The sequence below is a fragment of the Brienomyrus brachyistius genome, chromosome 3 (genome assembly GCF_023856365.1).
Source record: "Brienomyrus brachyistius isolate T26 chromosome 3, BBRACH_0.4, whole genome shotgun sequence".
Taxonomy (NCBI): domain Eukaryota; kingdom Metazoa; phylum Chordata; class Actinopteri; order Osteoglossiformes; family Mormyridae; genus Brienomyrus; species Brienomyrus brachyistius.
Window position 1 is genome coordinate 12698003 of NC_064535.1, and position 17271 is coordinate 12715273.

Consider the following 17271-nt stretch of genomic DNA (forward strand, 5'->3'; position numbering starts at 1 on the left):
CAACAGTATCTGAGATTAACTTTCTTTGGGTTCTCTCTCTCACACTGATTCTTCCCTGCTTCCTCTGTGGTTGAAGGCGAAAGTTCATCACCTTGCTTAGCTTCCCATTGGGCTTTCCCAGACTGAGGACCCGGGCAGAGTGTCTGGGTGAAGGCCTGGAAAGGGCACTTCTGTCCATGTGTCAGAATGTGGCTCTCAGGAGCCAGGCTGCCCGTCATGCCCAGAATACAACGCCACACACAAACAGAGTCTCATTACACAACGCTTCCTTAGTGAACTATCATTTACTGTTGCACTTCCTGTGATCTTGCAGCTGCGTTTCACAACATCGTTTCTATAAAAATCTATAAAAATGTAGCTGATATTAAACTTAATTTGTAAAATGCAAACTTGCCTTGGGACACACATATACATACACACATGGTAATACTCTGGTGACAGCCAGCTGCTAGCCCTGATTTGACATGTTTTCTATGGTAGGTGGTACCCGGCTAGACCGCTACGCTGTTGGGGATGCGGTCCGGGGACAGGTAATAGTACGGCAGCTTCTTTCCTTCGTTGCGGCTCTTAATGAGGCAGGAGATTTCGTTCAGCTTCGTACGGAACCTCCCCATGGCCGCCTTGGGTTGCTTCTCAGTGAAGTGTTCATCAGGGTACATTCCCAGGAAGAGCTAGAGGAAATATTACAAGTATGTATTACAATTTTGTCACTGGGCTAGTCCCCCAGGAGAGTGTATTTTTCATCTCTGAGACTGTCCCCCAGGTGACCATGTTTGTCCTTGGGATTGTCCCCCAGTTTAGCAATTTTTTCCCCTGGGATTGTCCCCTAGCTTAGTGATTTTTTTCCCTCTGAGAGTACCCCCCAGGGTTAGTGTATTTTTTATCCCTGAGATTGTCCCCCAGCTGAGCAAAATTTTCCCTGAGATTGTACCCCAGGTGAGTGTATTTCTTGTCCCTGGGATTATCCTGACCTGTGTGTCAGACTCTCCTTGTTAACTCACCTCATTTTCCTGGAACTGGCTGAGCGCCCACACTGCACCCAGATGCCAGCAGGAACGGCCGCGGTCAGGGAGACTTTCGATGATGAACTTCAGTGTGACCTCCCCCTTATTTGTCGGCGGTGGCTTCCGCATGGTGGGTGGTGAGTTTGGGATCCACGAGCACCAGTCGTACTGGGGCAAACGGGACAAGACAGTTCGCTGGCACTTCTACATGCAGAACAGACTCGTATGAAGACTACCCTCCTCATATAGAGCTGTGAAGAAGTATTGGCCCCCCAGAGGACCTGCATTCTCATTTTCACATTGACTTTGGTCAGATTTCTTTGGGGGCCGCAGCTTGTGGAGACATGCAGAGATGGACATGCAGCATTGTGTTTCTCTAATACACTACCAGTCAAATGTTTGGACACACCTTCTCATTCAATGGTTTTTCTTTATTTTTATTCTTTTCTACATAGTACATTAATATTGAAGACTTCAAAACAATGACGTAGCACATGTGGAATTATGCAGAAAAATAAGTGTTAAACCAAAATTTGTTTCATATTTTAGATTCTTCAAAGTAGCCACCTTTTGTGTTGATGATAGCCTTGCATCTCAACAGAGTTCTGGCATCTCAGTCAGATTTTTGAGGTGTTTGTCCAAACTTTTGACTGGTTATGTATGTGCAATATGTCATTTGTTTTGTTGAATTCTGCATTAGATTGTCATGCTTCTTGTACCAACATTGGGATCCAATGCACAGTAATTCCTTCAGTCAGAAAGGTTAAAGGTTAAGAATTTGGGGGCAGTAAGTCATGCCCATAAACCCATGAGTCCGTTTCAGGCTGAACAGTCTCAAGTTTGACCTGCAGGATCAACGGCACTGCTTAGAGTACACAGAAGTTTACAGAAAACCATACTGAGGAAATGTATCTTCATGGCTGCTAAGGGTCTCTAAAAATATCCGTGGTGAGGCACTCAGTAGAGGGGAGTATTTCCTGTTACAAATAGCATGAAATCGCCCTCGAGCAGGACACCATGCTGACTTCTCTTTATGCTCCAACAGTCAGTTCACTTTCATTTTGCTTCCTGAGTGGACATGCTAGTCCAGTACCTCATGCTAAACTTGGGATGGGAGGTAGCAGCTCAGCCCTGGTATCAGCCCATCTCCTACCTGGCCAAAGTTGATGCTGGCATGCTGCGCGGAGGCGGTGAAGACCACCACGGTGAGGTACTCCACGAGCTGCTCCTTCGTCTGCAGGGACTTGGGGAACTCTGTAGCGACGAGGTGATGATGGAAAGCCATGAGCGGAGCCACACGGTGTACTCGGTAAACTGACAGGTTTCAGGAAGGTAGCATGCCATCCTTCCCTCCCCCCACCATCTGAGCTCACCGCAGCAGTCCTGGTCCTGCATGCCGAAGCTGCACACGTCCTTCACAAATGCCTGGATCTCCTCGTCACCCTGCACGGCCTGGTCGTTACTGTAGTAGATGTCCACTATGTCCAACACAAAGCTATAGACCACAGAGGCAGAGACAGTCAATCCAGGTGAAGTGGTGGAACTCCTTAAACCCAGGCTTTAACACTGGTGTCTGTAAGCACCTGGTGTAGAGGGGTGCCCAACTTTCAAGTAGTGCCACAACTAATATTCGAAATATCATCTGCATTTGAATAACTTGTTAATAACCAAAATTCACATACGGCCCATTAACGGACCACCGCGTAACCTTGTTTGATATAGCAATATCATTTAAAATGGTACATAAAATGATAAAATCATTCTGCAAATTTTGGTATTTGGCGAAAATATGCGGTACGTTGCTATTGCACACATCAAAAAATACTTTATGAAGTTACGCTGCGTAGCGGATGTTCCGAATCTGCACTTTTGGGAGGATCACAGTCGCACTCATTTCGTGCATCTCTCGTGTGAAGAAGCTGCATAGATGAAGAATGGAATCCAGTGTTGCCCACCGTCCGTCTTTCGCAGCAGAAGTGAGATATGGGGTTATTTCGGTTTTAAAGCAAATGATGAGGGAGAACCTGCAGACCTGACAGCTGCAGAATGTGAATGTCGCTACAAGACGGCAACATGCATCTGTCTCTCACTCAACCTGATATATATGAGGGGCTTAAAGGTGATCATGTTTGCATGATAACAGATCTACAATGCACGGCAGTGATGTAATTTAGTGGTTATTGCGTTTCATGTTTCTATTTAAAATCATGTTTAGCCTAGATGCAAGTTCATTCATATATTTTTCATGAATGAAAAAGAAGTGGCTATGCTGACAGAACAACAGAACATACACAAATATAAACCAGGCATGAGTTTTACTACCTACAAGGTTCTGTAACAGATGAGACCAAATATCACAATCTATGCATTGAATGGAGTTGAATTAATCTATGCATATTTCAGTGATGATGCTAAAACTATGTTGTAGGCTATTGCTGTTGTATCACTACGACTCTTCTCGCCAGCAAAACACACACAACACAAGTAAGTAAACAGAAAAGATGGCAGGTACGATCCAAGAAGGCATTCCTGCCACTGCTCCTAAGTATGGGAGCATTTTCAAAATGTCAGCAGTCACGTGCAAAAACCGAATATTCAAATGTGAAGATACTCAACAGTTGCAGCCCTACTTTAAAGGATGTCATCTGTAAACACTTCGGACACAAAAGACATTCTGGAGACACGCTGGTGGCTGAAGTTGCACGCTACCCTCATACATAGTACATATTTAGAGATCTGCATGCTGCACATACTGTAATGCTCTTTAAAGTGTGTTGACCTCTAACCCCTGACCTCTTACCTCTTAACTGCCTCCCAAACTTTAAGGCCATCATCTCGAAAAAAGTAATACGGCAGCTCCTCCTGACTGTCCAATCCGCGAGATTTGATGATCTCAGGGAAGCAGAGGGACTTGTACGTGAAAGTCTTCATTGCCTTCTGCACCAGCTGGACATGACCGCCACCACCGGTGCCGTTAGCCTGGAGATGAAACCCATAAGCTGGAGTAGCTGCCCAATCAGCAGATAGAAAACCCAGAGCAGATTTTAACTTGGTGGAAATCAAGCCACCTTATCGAAGAGGCCACATTCACAGATGAGCTGTTCTCTGGCTTTAGTGTTGATAGCGATCGTGAAGCGGATGTGGGGGATAAGCAGCTGGGAAGAACAGAGACAAAGTCCATCACACGGATATGCCAGGTTCAGTACCCACCCGTAGCATCCGCGTTCCTGATTGGTCAGGACCAGATAATAAATTGAAAACATCAGGTTCTGTGTATTTTGATGTCACTAGTGGCGAACCACCCATAGTGCACCTTGAAGACGGGGTGCACGGCAGGGAGCTGGCGAAACATGGCGATGCCGAACACCTCCGAGATCAGGTGCGTGCGTAGCAGGTGTGTCACCGTCTGGTGCACGTGGAAATCGGACGAGCGCACCCAGATCTTGGCTAACAGCCAGTCATACTTCTCATCGGTGGGGAGGAAGATGGGGTTGTCCTCTCCAGGGGTCTGGCCCAGCTGAAGCAAGGAGGACACATGGCCTTAGCATTTATAGTAATGAACTCTTCAAAGGGCGTAGATTTGGGTATTGATGGTAGGGACCAATAATGTCAGAGTATCATGTGTGTTGAAGGGGATGGGGGGGTTCAAGAATGATTGATGGACGCATACCTGAATGGCGATGGGGAGGACCTTGTTCTGCATGTTCTTGTAAAGCAGGCAGATGGGCGCAGCCAGGTACTGTAGGGTACAGGGGTCCGTAGAGTTTGCCGAGACTCCCTCCATAATTTCGTAGTCGGCAATGTAAATGTTACCTGCCTGGGTGCAGCAGAATATCGGGCCCACTTGTTAGCCGCATGGACTTTCATATCTACAGCGCATCAGCATGAAGACGAGCCCATGTGTGACCCAGAACCTCCGTCCGTCACCTTCAGCTCCTCCTCCAGAGTGAGGTCCCGCTCCAAGCACTCCTCCACCATGGCATTGGTGACCGGGAACTTGTCCGGAAGCTGGGTGCATTTCTGAATCATGACCGGGTTGCAGCCGTTCAGGAACTGATAGCCGAACATGAAGTCTTCCTGCCAGTGGTGCATCACATACTCTGCCACGAAGCACACAAAGCCATTCCGTCAAAGCCACAGAAGAAGCCATTTTTGTTTTTTAAAGCACCATCCATAAAAGGTGACAGTTATGACTGCAGCTAGCTGGGGAGGGGGGGGGTGATCGAGTTCCTGGAAACAGGGACTGAGGTGGGGATCTTTACATACATTCTGGGGCAACTCCTGGTCTGAGTTATTTCTACATTCAAGGAATGCAGGAAGGTCAGATGATAACCTGTTGTGAAATGCATGGTGGTCAACTCTGACAAAACCACAACTGACAGCAAAACAAAAGGCATTAAAATAACAATATAATGTCATAAATAATGAAAGTCATACTGTAAAAAAAAAAATAATAAAAGACCAGAGATGTGCAACACTGATCAAATAAAATGCAAGGTGCTTAAATAAAAAGCAAATGTTCAATTATTTACAGTGGGACTGTAGTTCCAGACCAGGCATGGTGAACCTGAAGCACCTGGACCACTGCCCCCCACCCCCATACTCAGGAGCATGCACACCCATCCTTATGCTGAACAATACTGACAAACAGCCAACCTGAAATGGTGTTGCTGATTCTCACGAAGATGCGCTCAAAGTCTGCGAAGTCGTTCCACGACGATTGGAACATGTGCATGAAGCGATTGATGTAGAGGTTCTCAATCCTGAGACATACAAGCAAATCTGTGTAGGACAGGCAGGCAGGACAGGCCCAAATGGCTCTGCGGGTCACCACCCTCCCCGGCATCCTCTCATCCTCTTTTCACTTTTCACTAGCTACTGCTTTCTGTCCTCCTGTCCGGCAGTCCTGCGTCAGCATGTCTGCCATGGGGTCGTGTCACTCCTTGACAGTGACAGTGAGTGTGGACGGTGAGGGTGGTATGTATGATCAGTGTTGGGAAAGGTACTCATGAAGGTAATCCATTAAAGACAGAGGTGGAAAGTTCAGGTCCAGAAAGTACAAATCCAGACCAAGGTTTTGTTTCAACCAACCAGTTGAGTATTCTGTGACTGTGACACTTTATGCTGAACTGGTTAGTTGAAACAAAACCTTGGTCTGGATTTGTACTTTCTGGATCTGAACTTTCCACTTCGGTCTTTAACGGGTTACTTTTGTGAGCAACTTCCCCAACACTGTGTGTGCTGACTACCTGCGTCATGCTGCCTCCTCCCCTTGCTTACGCCTTGCTGTAGTTCAGGATGAAGTCCACTCCCTTTTCGCTGTCAAACTGTATGTCGCGCGGCAGCTCCTTGTGGGTGTTGGAGTCGATGCTCATTGGGAATCCAGGATGCCATTCCTTCCATCTAGGCACACGCCAGAAAGGAATGTCTTAGCTATGCTTATAGGACGCAATTCTTTCACGCCACACCTGGTCATAACCCACCTGTACACCTTCTGCCGGAATTCCAGTTCTTTGCGCCGGTGCTGCTTGGCCAATCGGGTCTTGTCTTCCTGAGGCAGGTGGGCTGGTAGAACAAAAAAGGGGATTGGTCAGGGTGGGTCAGCCGTGCAGGAGTCAACATGAGGTCTACACGGCTAGTTTGTTCTATGAAACTTACCACGGCCGTCACGCAGAATGATCTCCTTTTCATCCGTCACCCATCGGTAGCAGGGGAACTCTACATAGTTGCCCTCAGGGGTCTTCACTGTGATGTACCTGCAGTACCAGTCATCTTGCATCCAGTATTTCCTCTTCTCAATTTTTATCAGCTCAATATCCCCAAGGTTCTCGCTCACATTCACTTCGTACGAGTCCACCTTGCATGAAAACAGCAATGAACTATGGTCAGAATCTGTTCTCTATGGGGGTTTGAGAACATTTGCTTTGCAATACAGACCTGTAATACTCTCCTCTTAATAGCAAAACTCAGTAACAATACCATCTTGCAGTATCTCTGTAATGCTGCCCTCACAGCAGTGTTAATTTCGGCAGCAAATTTTCATTTAGTTTTAGTCATAGTCTTTTGACTAAAATGTAATTTAGTTTTTGTCATAATTTAGTCATCTAAATTATTTTAGTTTTAGTCTAGTTTTAGTTGATTAAATATCATGATTACAGTCAACTAAAACTACAGCTGATTTACTTGAGTAAAATTAAAAGTGCCAAGTCTAATGTTTAAAGTTTCCCTTAGATTTCTGAAAGTCATTATGTTCACCAAGATGAAATGAAACCAATGTTAAGGAATGACATTAAGGTCTGACTGTGCAGTACACAAATACACAGATTTCACTCCTATTTGAAACACAAACATATGTTTATTTACCCGGAAACTGAATACTGTAAAATCAGTAGTGCCATCAGTGCAAAAATAAAATCACTTCAAAGAAATAGTGCAGAGGCTATAATGCCACCAGGCCTGCTGTCTCTGAATATTAAAATAGAAATATTAAAATAAATATTTGTAGATGTAGTTTATTGGTGATTTCATGTTTGTTTAAGTTTCCGCTTAAACTGTACAAAGTTATTTGTTATATAAATCAACTCAGGTGAAACAAAAAATGTATGTTTTCAGGGTTGAGAAATCTCAAGCATCTGGCATGACTCACGCTTTCAGACTCACGCAGGAAATCTTTCGGCAAATCTATATTATTCCATTATAAGGCTAAAATTACCTACGTCAAAAGTGTATTGACACGGTTAAATACAGAAGCAGACATTACAAGGTAATAACTGTTACACTGGTGTGCAGACATCTGGAATTGAAAATCTCACTCCAGCCAAGCCGGCCGAAGCTGGCACCCCCCCCCCCCCCCACAACCCCCCCGTTTTATTTAAAATGAAAAGTAAAATGCGCTGAAACGGCTTGTCATTCCGTTTGCGTTGTTGCTCCGGCAAACAAAAAGCTAATATGAGGGAAAACATGTCACGTTTTATAATATGTTTCGAAATAATATGACCGGCCATATCCTACTCTAATAGCAATTGAAGTGATAAATTCGCATGTATTTATATTAAAACCAGACTTTAATTTTATTAACGGTATGGGATAATCGAAACCAATATTTAAAATTTAAGTCCATGAACACTAAAATATATGACATAAACACGACTGCATTAGGGTTTTACGGCTTAATTTAAGCACTTTAAACATGCACAGTTTTCACATTTGATTTATTTTCTTTTATTTTGAAATGCAGCCCTACTTTTGTTAAGTAAAGGAGAAAACACTATACATACTGGCAATCATACATATATGTTCAGTTCTATGTCATGTAACAATAAATGTTGTCAAAAGGTTTTTGAATTGTACTGAAGTAATTGTATTTTGACAGTCAGGTACTGATTACATGCAATGTTAAAACAACTAATAGGCTACTTAAATATATATATATATATATATATATATATATATATATATATATATATATATATATATACATATATATATATATATATATATATATATACATATATATATCACACTAAATAGTTGATCTTCTGGACCCTTTCTTCAAGAATTTTTCTCTAACTGGACCTCTAAAGTTTAGTTGAGTATCCCTGCCTTATGCGAACTACAACAGGTCTGATTGTATCTCGTCTCTGGCAAACATTTTCATCTCGTTTTTATTTGTTGACGAAATTGTCAGTACACCTCGTCATAGTCTCAGGCCCAGCGAAATATTTTTTATTTAGTTATCGTCTTGTTTTAGTCTGACAATAAAGGTCGTTGACGATAACTATGACGAAAAATTTTTTTGACGCAAAATGATCCCACAACCCACTTTTTGCATCGTGACACACTTTCCAGATATGAATCGTGTAAATGCAGAGTGCAATTTTAGCCAGCTTCCTGCTGCATGCTGTGACTTTAGCAAGCGAAGACCAGCTGAGGAAGTCACATAATTTTCCTTCTTTTCCTTCCCTTTCTCCCTTCCAGAAAGGAATGTCCTGCCAAGGGCACAACTGCAGAGCACATGGCCTCCCTGGGGGCACCAGGATCTGAGGTATGAGGCCACATGCCCGTAAACTGCAGCAATTCACATGTTGCATTTCCCTATAATTTTGCCAATTTGTTGGGTTGCTTTCCCCTACAATTACCCCACTTTGTTGGGTCGCTTTCCCCTACAATTACCCCACTTTGTCAGGTCGCTTACCCCTACAATTACCCCACTTTCTTGGGTCGCTTACCCCTACAATTACCTCACTTTGTTGGGTCGCTTACCCCTACAATTACCTCACTTTGTTGGGTCGCTTACCTCTACAATTACCTCACTTTGTTGGGTCGCTTACCCCTACAATTACCTCACTTTGTTGGGTCGCTTACCCCTACAATTACCTCACTTTGTTGGGTCGCTTACCCCTACAATTACTTCACTTTGTTGGGTCGCTTACCCCTACAATTACCCCACTATGTTGGGTTACTTTTCCCTTATGTTTTCCCCATTCTGTTGGGTCGATTTCACTCCACTGTAACCTGTGAATCACACTGTTCTCACAAAATGGCCACTTGTGAACAGTGTAGCACAGAGAGTGAACGCCCTCTTCGTGCACTCATTATAGAGAAAAGTACTGACACGTTGACACACTGTGATGAGGACCATTTACACCCTCATGCGTTCCATGTAGCACGCTATTAACAAGCAGAAAGATAAACCAGGGTACTCTCCTCCGCCATTTTCTTTCAGATTTAAATGACATTCCTGTAGCAGAATTACACCATTGTTGGAGCAAAAAATATTCAACGAACAGACGAATCAGCAGACAGGGGGAGAACAGCAAGTGGAATGACCATTTTAAGTAACATATTTAAACCCTGCGACCCAGAGCAGGATTAGCAGTTAGAGCATGCATGCAGAGGGCCTAATGCAAGATTCACAACACAGCAGGGGGCATTTTTATCGATTATTTTCATGTCCCATGAAAGCCGTAATAGAAGACTTTTTGTTTTTTTGTAGAGGCTCATTTTGGTGTGCTGGTATAGATGTGCCAGGTGCATTTCTGATTATTCATAGGACTTAATACTTTTCAAAACTTTTTCTATTATTATTTTAATGATCACAGGTAAAAAAATGCCCAGATCTGACTTAGATGGTTCAACGGATGGATGATATTTGAAATGTTTCATTCTTAGGATGAGGTTAGGTCTCTCCATAGACTCCGCCGGGAACTGGTTCTTGTATATATTCTGAGTGAAATTGCGCCAGTATCCTGGAGTGAAGTTGCTCATTTCACTTCAGAAAGGATATTGCTGCATAAAGGGAAGTTCTGTGACACACAGAAGAGGTGATTCTGCTGTTAGACTTTTACCATACAGGTCAGTGTAATAGTATGGCATAAATAGTGAATAAGGTATGCTCGCTTAAAATGAAATGTAATTTTCTCCCGATACCGATTCAACAAAAAGAGGATATGGATATTCTTACACATAGACGAAGGGAGGTAGAGAGAGCAGCATGTCTAATTCCTGAACTGGTTCATCAGAAGCTAGTAAAATATTATGCAAGTAACAGAGGTAGTTCAACGTGCTGTCCTAACAATGCAAAGATTTGGGTTCAAATCCCCAAAGCCCACTTATCCTAGGTGTTTTGGGTAAAAATGTCAGATATATTGATAAATTGCAAATGCTTTCCTGGCCCAAAGCATGGCACATTGCAGGTGCTTTTCCGTCTCCAACTACTACCAAGAAATTTAAGCTTACCGCCCCTCGTTCAAAGTCATCATACAGCGGTTTGTCCAGTAGGGTCTTCTCGCTTTCTTTGTCCGTGCCCACCAGTGTGATGTACACATAGTCGTCTGTCCCAGCAAACCACTGGCTCCCTGTGGCCACGGTGACAGTGTAGCTTGGCATGTCGCTGCGGGTGTCTTGCTCCTCAGCTGAGCTCCTTCAGACTCTCTGCTTCAAGGCTTGCAGCCTCTCTTGAGATAGCAGTTCTTCCTCTTTTTACATTGGTCTCTTTTTCTGCGCCCTGACTACACTAAGCAAATGAGTAAACAAAGTGGTTTCACGGAAGGAGATAATCACCCACAGAATCAGCAATATGTTCATATGGCACACACACACATTCACACACACGTACACACACACATTCACACACAAGATGACAGAAGAGGTCAGAGGACACCCCACTTTTTAATGTTACTCTAGAGATTTGAATAAAACATTATTTAAATGGGCCTTCAAAGACATATTATGAATCACAGAGGGAAAAGTCATGACTGTCCCTTTACAAATGCGCTTCTTTATAAATCTGTTCCATATAACAATCAACCAAAGATATACATTCCACCTGCCCGCATGATAAAATGATGCAAAACCAGTAAAAGTATCTATTTCTTTTGATATGCACTTACATAATGGTGAAATGCTGAATGACACAAGAGTTCATGAATGTCTCACACGCACACGTGTGCGTCTTACATGTGCGTGACTAGCATGTGCAAAGCCGGACTGGCAATCTGGCATACCGGTCAGCAGAATATATTGTGGGGAACCAACCCCTCCTATTGAATAAAATTCTATCAAGGAGATCCCTCCCCCCACTCATCAAAATTCACAATTGGACCACCGCAGTCTAGCACTATGCGTGCATCTGACTGCGCCATCTTTTACCATGACAGCAGTTTTTAGAAAGCCCCTGTGCAGAATATGGGTGCATACAGAGTAGGATTTTAAAAAAAAGTTGGTGAAGCCTGCAGACACAGTGGCTTTGTGCTCGTCTGACCAAAGAAACAAAAATTACATTTATAACAAATTTCCCAGCCAAATGAGGGACAGTAACAACCAGTGTGTGGCAGCACGGCTACAGGAAGATGCATGCAAAGCAGGAGGGTCAGCAACTGGGTTCTGTAAGCGGCTGCCGGGCACCAACTGCACACAATCTGCAGCTGACCCAGCTCAGTCCCATCAGCTGCTGGGTTTGCAAAACTCCTCCGGTGTTTTCAGTGGTTAAATTTAGTGTGAGGTGTTAAAAATTAAGCCGAGGCATTCATAACGCACATAAGCTGTGGTTAATGAGGTTTATCGGCACAGAAATCAGCCTGAACACTTCTAGTGAGAAGAAGCTTCCAGTACAGTGACTCAACAGAGCAGTAAAGCAATAGTGATCTAGAGAAAGAGTCCGCTGTGTCGTGAACAAGGCTGTTATCAGTCAGACCCCGAAACACAGTGTGAGCTCTGAACAGCATGAGATACTTATGAAAATACATATTTAAATATTTATTCCCGTATACCTGACTGGAATAAGTAGATGGATGGATGGATGGATGGATGGATGGATGGATGGATGGATTTACAAAGGCTCAGCACAGTCTGCCTGCATCATTTTACACTCATATAGAGAGAGACCTGAAGACCATTTAGATGAGAGACAGCAGTAGGCTCCCACATGAAGTTACATATGCAAAACTGTAAACAGTTACATGTTAACCACACAAAAGACACAGTAACACTGTCTATTATACCAGCTGTGCTATGCATAAATGTGAGATTGGTGGACAAGCTGAATCACTGACCAATTAAAAAGCAGTTTTGAAATGACCAGCTCTGTCTACACTGCCAGCGTTTCGACAGCCAAAATCCCACAAACGCTCCCCAGATAGTAAAGGTCTTCCGGTTATTTTATACAGCTCTGGTAATGGTTTTTTTTGCACGACCAGATTAAAAGGCAGCTTCCATCATTAACAGTTTGTTTGCTCTTAGACGCAGTACCAAAGTGTCCAGCAGTGTGAAACAGTGCTTCCTGTCCCCAGTGCTGCCGCTGTGGGGCTGATGTGAGGGAAGTCTAGGCACAAAGTCAGATCTGCTCTGCGTCTTTGAAAATGATACAGATAATCAAGTAGAATTTGAATGTTTATACATATCACTAACTGAGAGCTAATGGCCGTCACTGATCACTGTAAGGAGACGGGAAGGAGGAACGGAACTGCAAGCAGCATCAATTTAATCAGCCACATTCAAGCTCAACTCGGTCCTATATGGTCACTTAGGGCCGTCTGTGTGACTACAGCCACGTCCCACCCACCCGCACACAGAATAAGGCAGTATATCCACAAACAGACTCAGGAAAGGAAGGACAGTTGGTTCCATGTGGAAAAAGGCTTTTTCCCTTTGTAAAAAAAAAACAACAACAGTGAATCCTTATGACAGGTCATAGAAAACCCACACAACCCTCAGCAGCCATCGGCCAGCTCAGCACTCGACATCCGTCACCTTCTCACATGGCTCTTCACAAGGTAGATATGGGTAAATGCGTAATTCTATACACCCATCTGCCAGCCCGGCTTGATTTTGCATGGCAGCGGGCATCGTGGTGTCCATAGCCAGGGCAGCACATGCAGAGTGGAGCGGGATGGAGCTGAGATATAGGGGCCCTCAGGGTTCCTCGGTTCTGAGGCTGTGCAGCACCCCCTAATGGAGGCTAGTTGAGGTGCAAGATCTGCCTCATAAACTCATAGGTGGTGAAGGCTACAGCCTGGGAAGGCACGCAGCGGATGTAATTCAGGGACAAGCCGCGATACAGGCCTCTCTTCATGCCGTAGTTCCGGTAGACGTAACTCAGCGTTTCAGTCAGTGTGCTGACATAGAGGGGAAGAAAGATGGCAACAGTCATTAGAGGGATCACTGATGCAACACTAGACTGTACTCTTGGCACGTGCAGAACCTGACTTACCGGCAGTTCTGAGCATCAGGCAGGACCACACCCAGCTGCATCCGCCGGCGGGCCACATCCAGGGGGTATCTAGGTGTAAACAGATCACATGTCACGCTGTACAGGCCTGCATGGGTGGGTGTGGCTTGATATGTATGTGACTTACTGTGCTGCAATGTACATGGCCATGTGGTGGGTGTGGCTTATGTAGATCGCTTTCTGCTGCTATGGGCGTGGCCGTGGAGTGGGCATGGCTTATTATGTGGGTCACCCTTCGCAGCTTTGGGGAGCAAACTCACGACACGGTTTGAGCGATGGCTCCAGCCACGCCTCCGCACAGCAGGCTGACGTGGGTCTTCAACACCAAGACGTCCGGGTTGTCCGACGAGGGCTTACCCAGCAGCTCCGGGGCGTGAGTCAGGCCCAGGCTCTTCAGTGTGCCGAAGGTAAAGAAGGAGAAACCTGCAACACAGGAGGAATCAGCCAGGAAGTCGCTGCTGCAGCCACAATGTATATACAGACACGTTAAAATTAAAGTAGCATGTATAGCCTCTGACCTGCGTATGGCGCCATGCCGATGATTGTGGGAGTGAGCCCCCGGTAGAAACCAGACACACCCCCTTCCTTCCAGAGAAAAGCAATATGTGAGTGGCCTAGTACAGTGTTTCTCAACCCAGTCCTGGGGAACCCCCCCCCCACAGTTCACATTTTTGCACCATCTCAGCCCCCAGCCAATCAAGGACAAAAAAAAGGGAGCAAAAGTGTGGACTGTCTGGGGATCCCCGAGGAGCATGTTGAGAAACACTGGCCTAGAGAACCAGGTGTCTCAACCTCAGCACTGGACTTACTTTCCGGTATATGGTCTGGAAGGTGTTGAAAATGCCAGTGTACCGGTGCTCTCCTTTCACCTGGAAGGCCAGACGGGCCCGCACCACATCCAAGGGATAGGTGCAGATCACTGCTGTCATTCCTGCAGAGGCAGTGTTTGGAGGTACAGATTAGACTAGGGTGCAGTCTACAGGCCAAACGAGGAACTGCAGGTGACAATTAAGATTCTTATCTTACCGGCCATAGATCCGGCCATGAGCCGGTGGATGTGTCCTGATATGCCCAGTCGTTTGCTCAGCAGCTAAACAAGGACGCACAAAATCATCACCTCCGTTTCAGTTCAAATATGCATTAAAATGTCCATCAGGCATCCACTTCAACAGTAACAAATCTAAAATATCTCTACTCCAACACGTTCATGACTTACCTTCTTATAATTATCGAAAGCCATGAACTGGATGGCTCCATACGGGAATATTCTCACCATCATGGCCCCATTGCCTTTGTATAAGCCCAGGAAGCCCTCTTTTTCGGGCACAGCACGCAGTGTGGCCAGCACTCCTGGGGGCGGCAAAGAGAGCAGCCTCATAAGCTGGCCTACAGCGCAAAGTCCTGGCAGCTGCAATGGTCGTTACCATGGCGGCCCTGCCTCACTCACCCAGATGCTTATAGTGGGGATTCTGAGCTTGAAGCAGGATCTTCACCCTGTCGAGGGGTGCGATGCTGGATTTGGCACAGCATCCTGCAACACCTGGTAACGGAAACAGGCAGGTCTGTGCAGGCAGGCCTGACAGTCTCACAGAGAGGCGATTATACCGCAGTCCTAATATCCTGCCCAGAAAAGCTACTAATGGCTTTGTAAACATACCATGCTTCTGAATTTTCCATTGTTTGTCTTATTTAAATGGAGTTTTAATGCTGTTTGTCATTTTGCATTTGACTACACTGCCACACAAGTCCTTTTGTTTCTTAAAGAACACATTATTGCTAAAATTGCTAAACTAGGAATAGGATCCAAGGGGATGGGGGTGTGTACCCCACAAAAATTCACTTGGCTTCATTTATCTCCCCCCCCAATAAACAGACATCTGCATTTAAATTACTGTATAATTGTTATAATTATTACTCTCCGCTACGTCATTGGTTAAACCCTTGTGCATAATGACCACCTTACCTCCAGCTAAGAAAGAACGAATCCAGTAATAGTCTCTCTGGCCGGTATTGGCTATAGGCGCTCGGCCAGCCGCAGGAACCGCCTCCGTGACCATGCTGTCCAATTAGAATTCAGACATTTCCGTAGCTCCCGCAAATCTGAACACAGAGAAACACAATCACGTTGCGTTTAAAGAAGGATCGAAGCCAGAAGTGCATACAGTATTCGAACCATAGAAAATACCAATGAAAGCATTTAGGGAGCCACAAAAACATGAAAAAGTCTACATGCAATCTATTCCAGATGTAGTTCTATCTAAAGTAGAAAGCTGATTAATAAAGTATTGCTACGGCAAATGGGAACAGGACAATAAACAGGCAACGGCAGTTTGGCTAAGGTCAGTCAAAGGTATGGTCAGTCACTGTCAGCCCGGTTGCTACAGCTTCCTCCGCGTTTCACACCTGTCGCAAGTCTTCTGCTTAAATGTCCGTTTCTACTCTGTATCTGTAACGCCAGTGCGACGGTGGAGTTACAGCACGGTCCTAGGGCAAAGACGTCGGATGGTCGTGGACCTGCAAACGCAACAAGGATCAAAATATTTACTTTTGTTTTCTAAGTTGTTACAACACGAGATTATTATAGATCGAGTAGAAGTACGTGGTCCAGTGTAACTAGCTAAATAGAAGCGGAAGGTCATCTGTTAGTACCCTATCGTGCAACGCGACATGTAAAAACGCAGGTCATATGTACACCCACAGCTGTCAAAGAGATCCCAATGCACGATCACTTCAGCGTAAGGAGGCACTCCAATCCCGAAAAAGGTGACTGCATGGCCGTTATTTCCTCACACAGAGTTCATGAAAGCACGTGGGGCGGGGGTAGGGTGTAGCGTCACAACTGTGCGACAACTGGGCAGTCCCGCCGATCTCTATATGCTGTGGATACGTCAGGGTGGGGTACAAAACGTGGAATACGCCTATCCATGCGAGATTGAAAACCGATAATGGGCCGGTGCATCTGCTGCGCAAATCTGACGTTCGAGGTCTGGCTTGTAAATTCTTACCGTTATTACAAATACCGCGCGTCTATATGTGCCGGATCAGAATAGTTTACGTACCCCCAAATATAACTGACCATTATGAAGTAAAGACATACTGTTCCTGGATCAGCGAATACAATTTCGTTTTGGTGTCCTTCAAAACCTCGGTATGCTGCAGCGCATGCTGAATGCGTCATACAAACTTCCGGACGTTTCCCCCGTTTTTTGTCCTTGTGTTAAACAGGAAAAGAGACTACGTTTCTTCTGCGCTGTTTAGATGTGCATTCCTGAAAGACCTCTGTTGTTAAAAGCCAGTTGCTCAGAGGCAAAGTTTGAGGCATTCTATAAACCTTAATTCGGTGTAATCTTTACACCCCCTTCTCTAATGCTCTGCCATTTGGTTGGCGCCAAATACATTTTCGTGTAATTTGATAATAATTTTACAATGAGATAAGTCTAAATGTTACTTAGTTGTGATTTTATTTAACTGAAGTACTATTAAACTGCCTTTACAAAGCCAAAAGTATATCCTTATAGCACCAACAAAATTGCTGTTAAT

At 44.8% G+C, this 17271-nt stretch overlaps 2 protein-coding genes across 6 annotated transcripts; both read right to left on the bottom strand.

Annotated features, from left to right (window-relative positions):
* Positions 1-265: 265 nt before the first annotated feature.
* On the bottom strand, positions 266-11056 carry alox5a (arachidonate 5-lipoxygenase a). Its single transcript, XM_049007840.1, has 14 exons — positions 10743-11056; positions 6663-6861; positions 6488-6569; positions 6285-6407; positions 5661-5767; positions 4932-5104; positions 4675-4821; positions 4318-4521; positions 4073-4159; positions 3805-3983; positions 2378-2499; positions 2158-2258; positions 1002-1172; positions 266-671 (listed from the first exon to the last, which is right to left on the bottom strand). The coding sequence occupies exons 1-14, from the start codon at positions 10890-10892 to the stop codon at positions 492-494; spliced, it is 2025 nt and encodes a 674-aa protein (XP_048863797.1). The 5' UTR covers positions 10893-11056; the 3' UTR covers positions 266-491.
* A 99-nt stretch (positions 11057-11155) lies between these two features.
* Positions 11156-16864, bottom strand: slc25a16 (solute carrier family 25 member 16). Of its 5 annotated transcripts, XM_049007847.1 has the most exons (11): positions 16430-16558; positions 16135-16245; positions 15695-15831; positions 15179-15271; positions 14948-15081; positions 14758-14821; positions 14541-14662; positions 14250-14316; positions 13992-14154; positions 13714-13782; positions 11156-13618 (listed from the first exon to the last, which is right to left on the bottom strand). In XM_049007847.1, exons 3-11 carry the CDS (start codon positions 15786-15788, stop codon positions 13462-13464), a joined length of 963 nt encoding a protein of 320 aa, XP_048863804.1. In that variant the 5' UTR covers positions 15789-15831; positions 16135-16245; positions 16430-16558; the 3' UTR covers positions 11156-13461. The 5 variants fall into 5 exon arrangements, with proteins under 5 accessions (XP_048863804.1, XP_048863806.1, XP_048863802.1 ...); XM_049007849.1 differs by lacking the exons at positions 16135-16245; positions 16430-16558 and adding an exon at positions 16791-16864; XM_049007845.1 differs by lacking the exon at positions 16135-16245 and having other exon boundaries at positions 16430-16583.
* Positions 16865-17271: the final 407 nt, after the last annotated feature.

Coding starts and splice junctions, on each gene's coding strand:
- alox5a (XM_049007840.1), bottom strand. CDS start 10,892: ATGCCAAGCTACACTGTCACCGTGGCCACAGGGAGCCAGTGGTTTGCT. Junction 6,862..10,742: donor ATGACTTTGAACGAGGGGCG/GTAAGCTTAAAT, acceptor TTTTCATGCAAG/GTGGACTCGTACGAAGTGAA. Junction 2,259..2,377: donor GCAGGACCAGGACTGCTGCG/GTGAGCTCAGAT, acceptor TCGTCGCTACAG/AGTTCCCCAAGTCCCTGCAG.
- slc25a16 (XM_049007849.1), bottom strand. CDS start 15,788: ATGGTCACGGAGGCGGTTCCTGCGGCTGGCCGAGCGCCTATAGCCAAT. Junction 15,272..15,694: donor TCGTTCTTTCTTAGCTGGAG/GTAAGGTGGTCA, acceptor TTCCGTTACCAG/GTGTTGCAGGATGCTGTGCC. Junction 15,082..15,178: donor TCCCCACTATAAGCATCTGG/GTGAGTGAGGCA, acceptor TGCCGCCCCCAG/GAGTGCTGGCCACACTGCGT.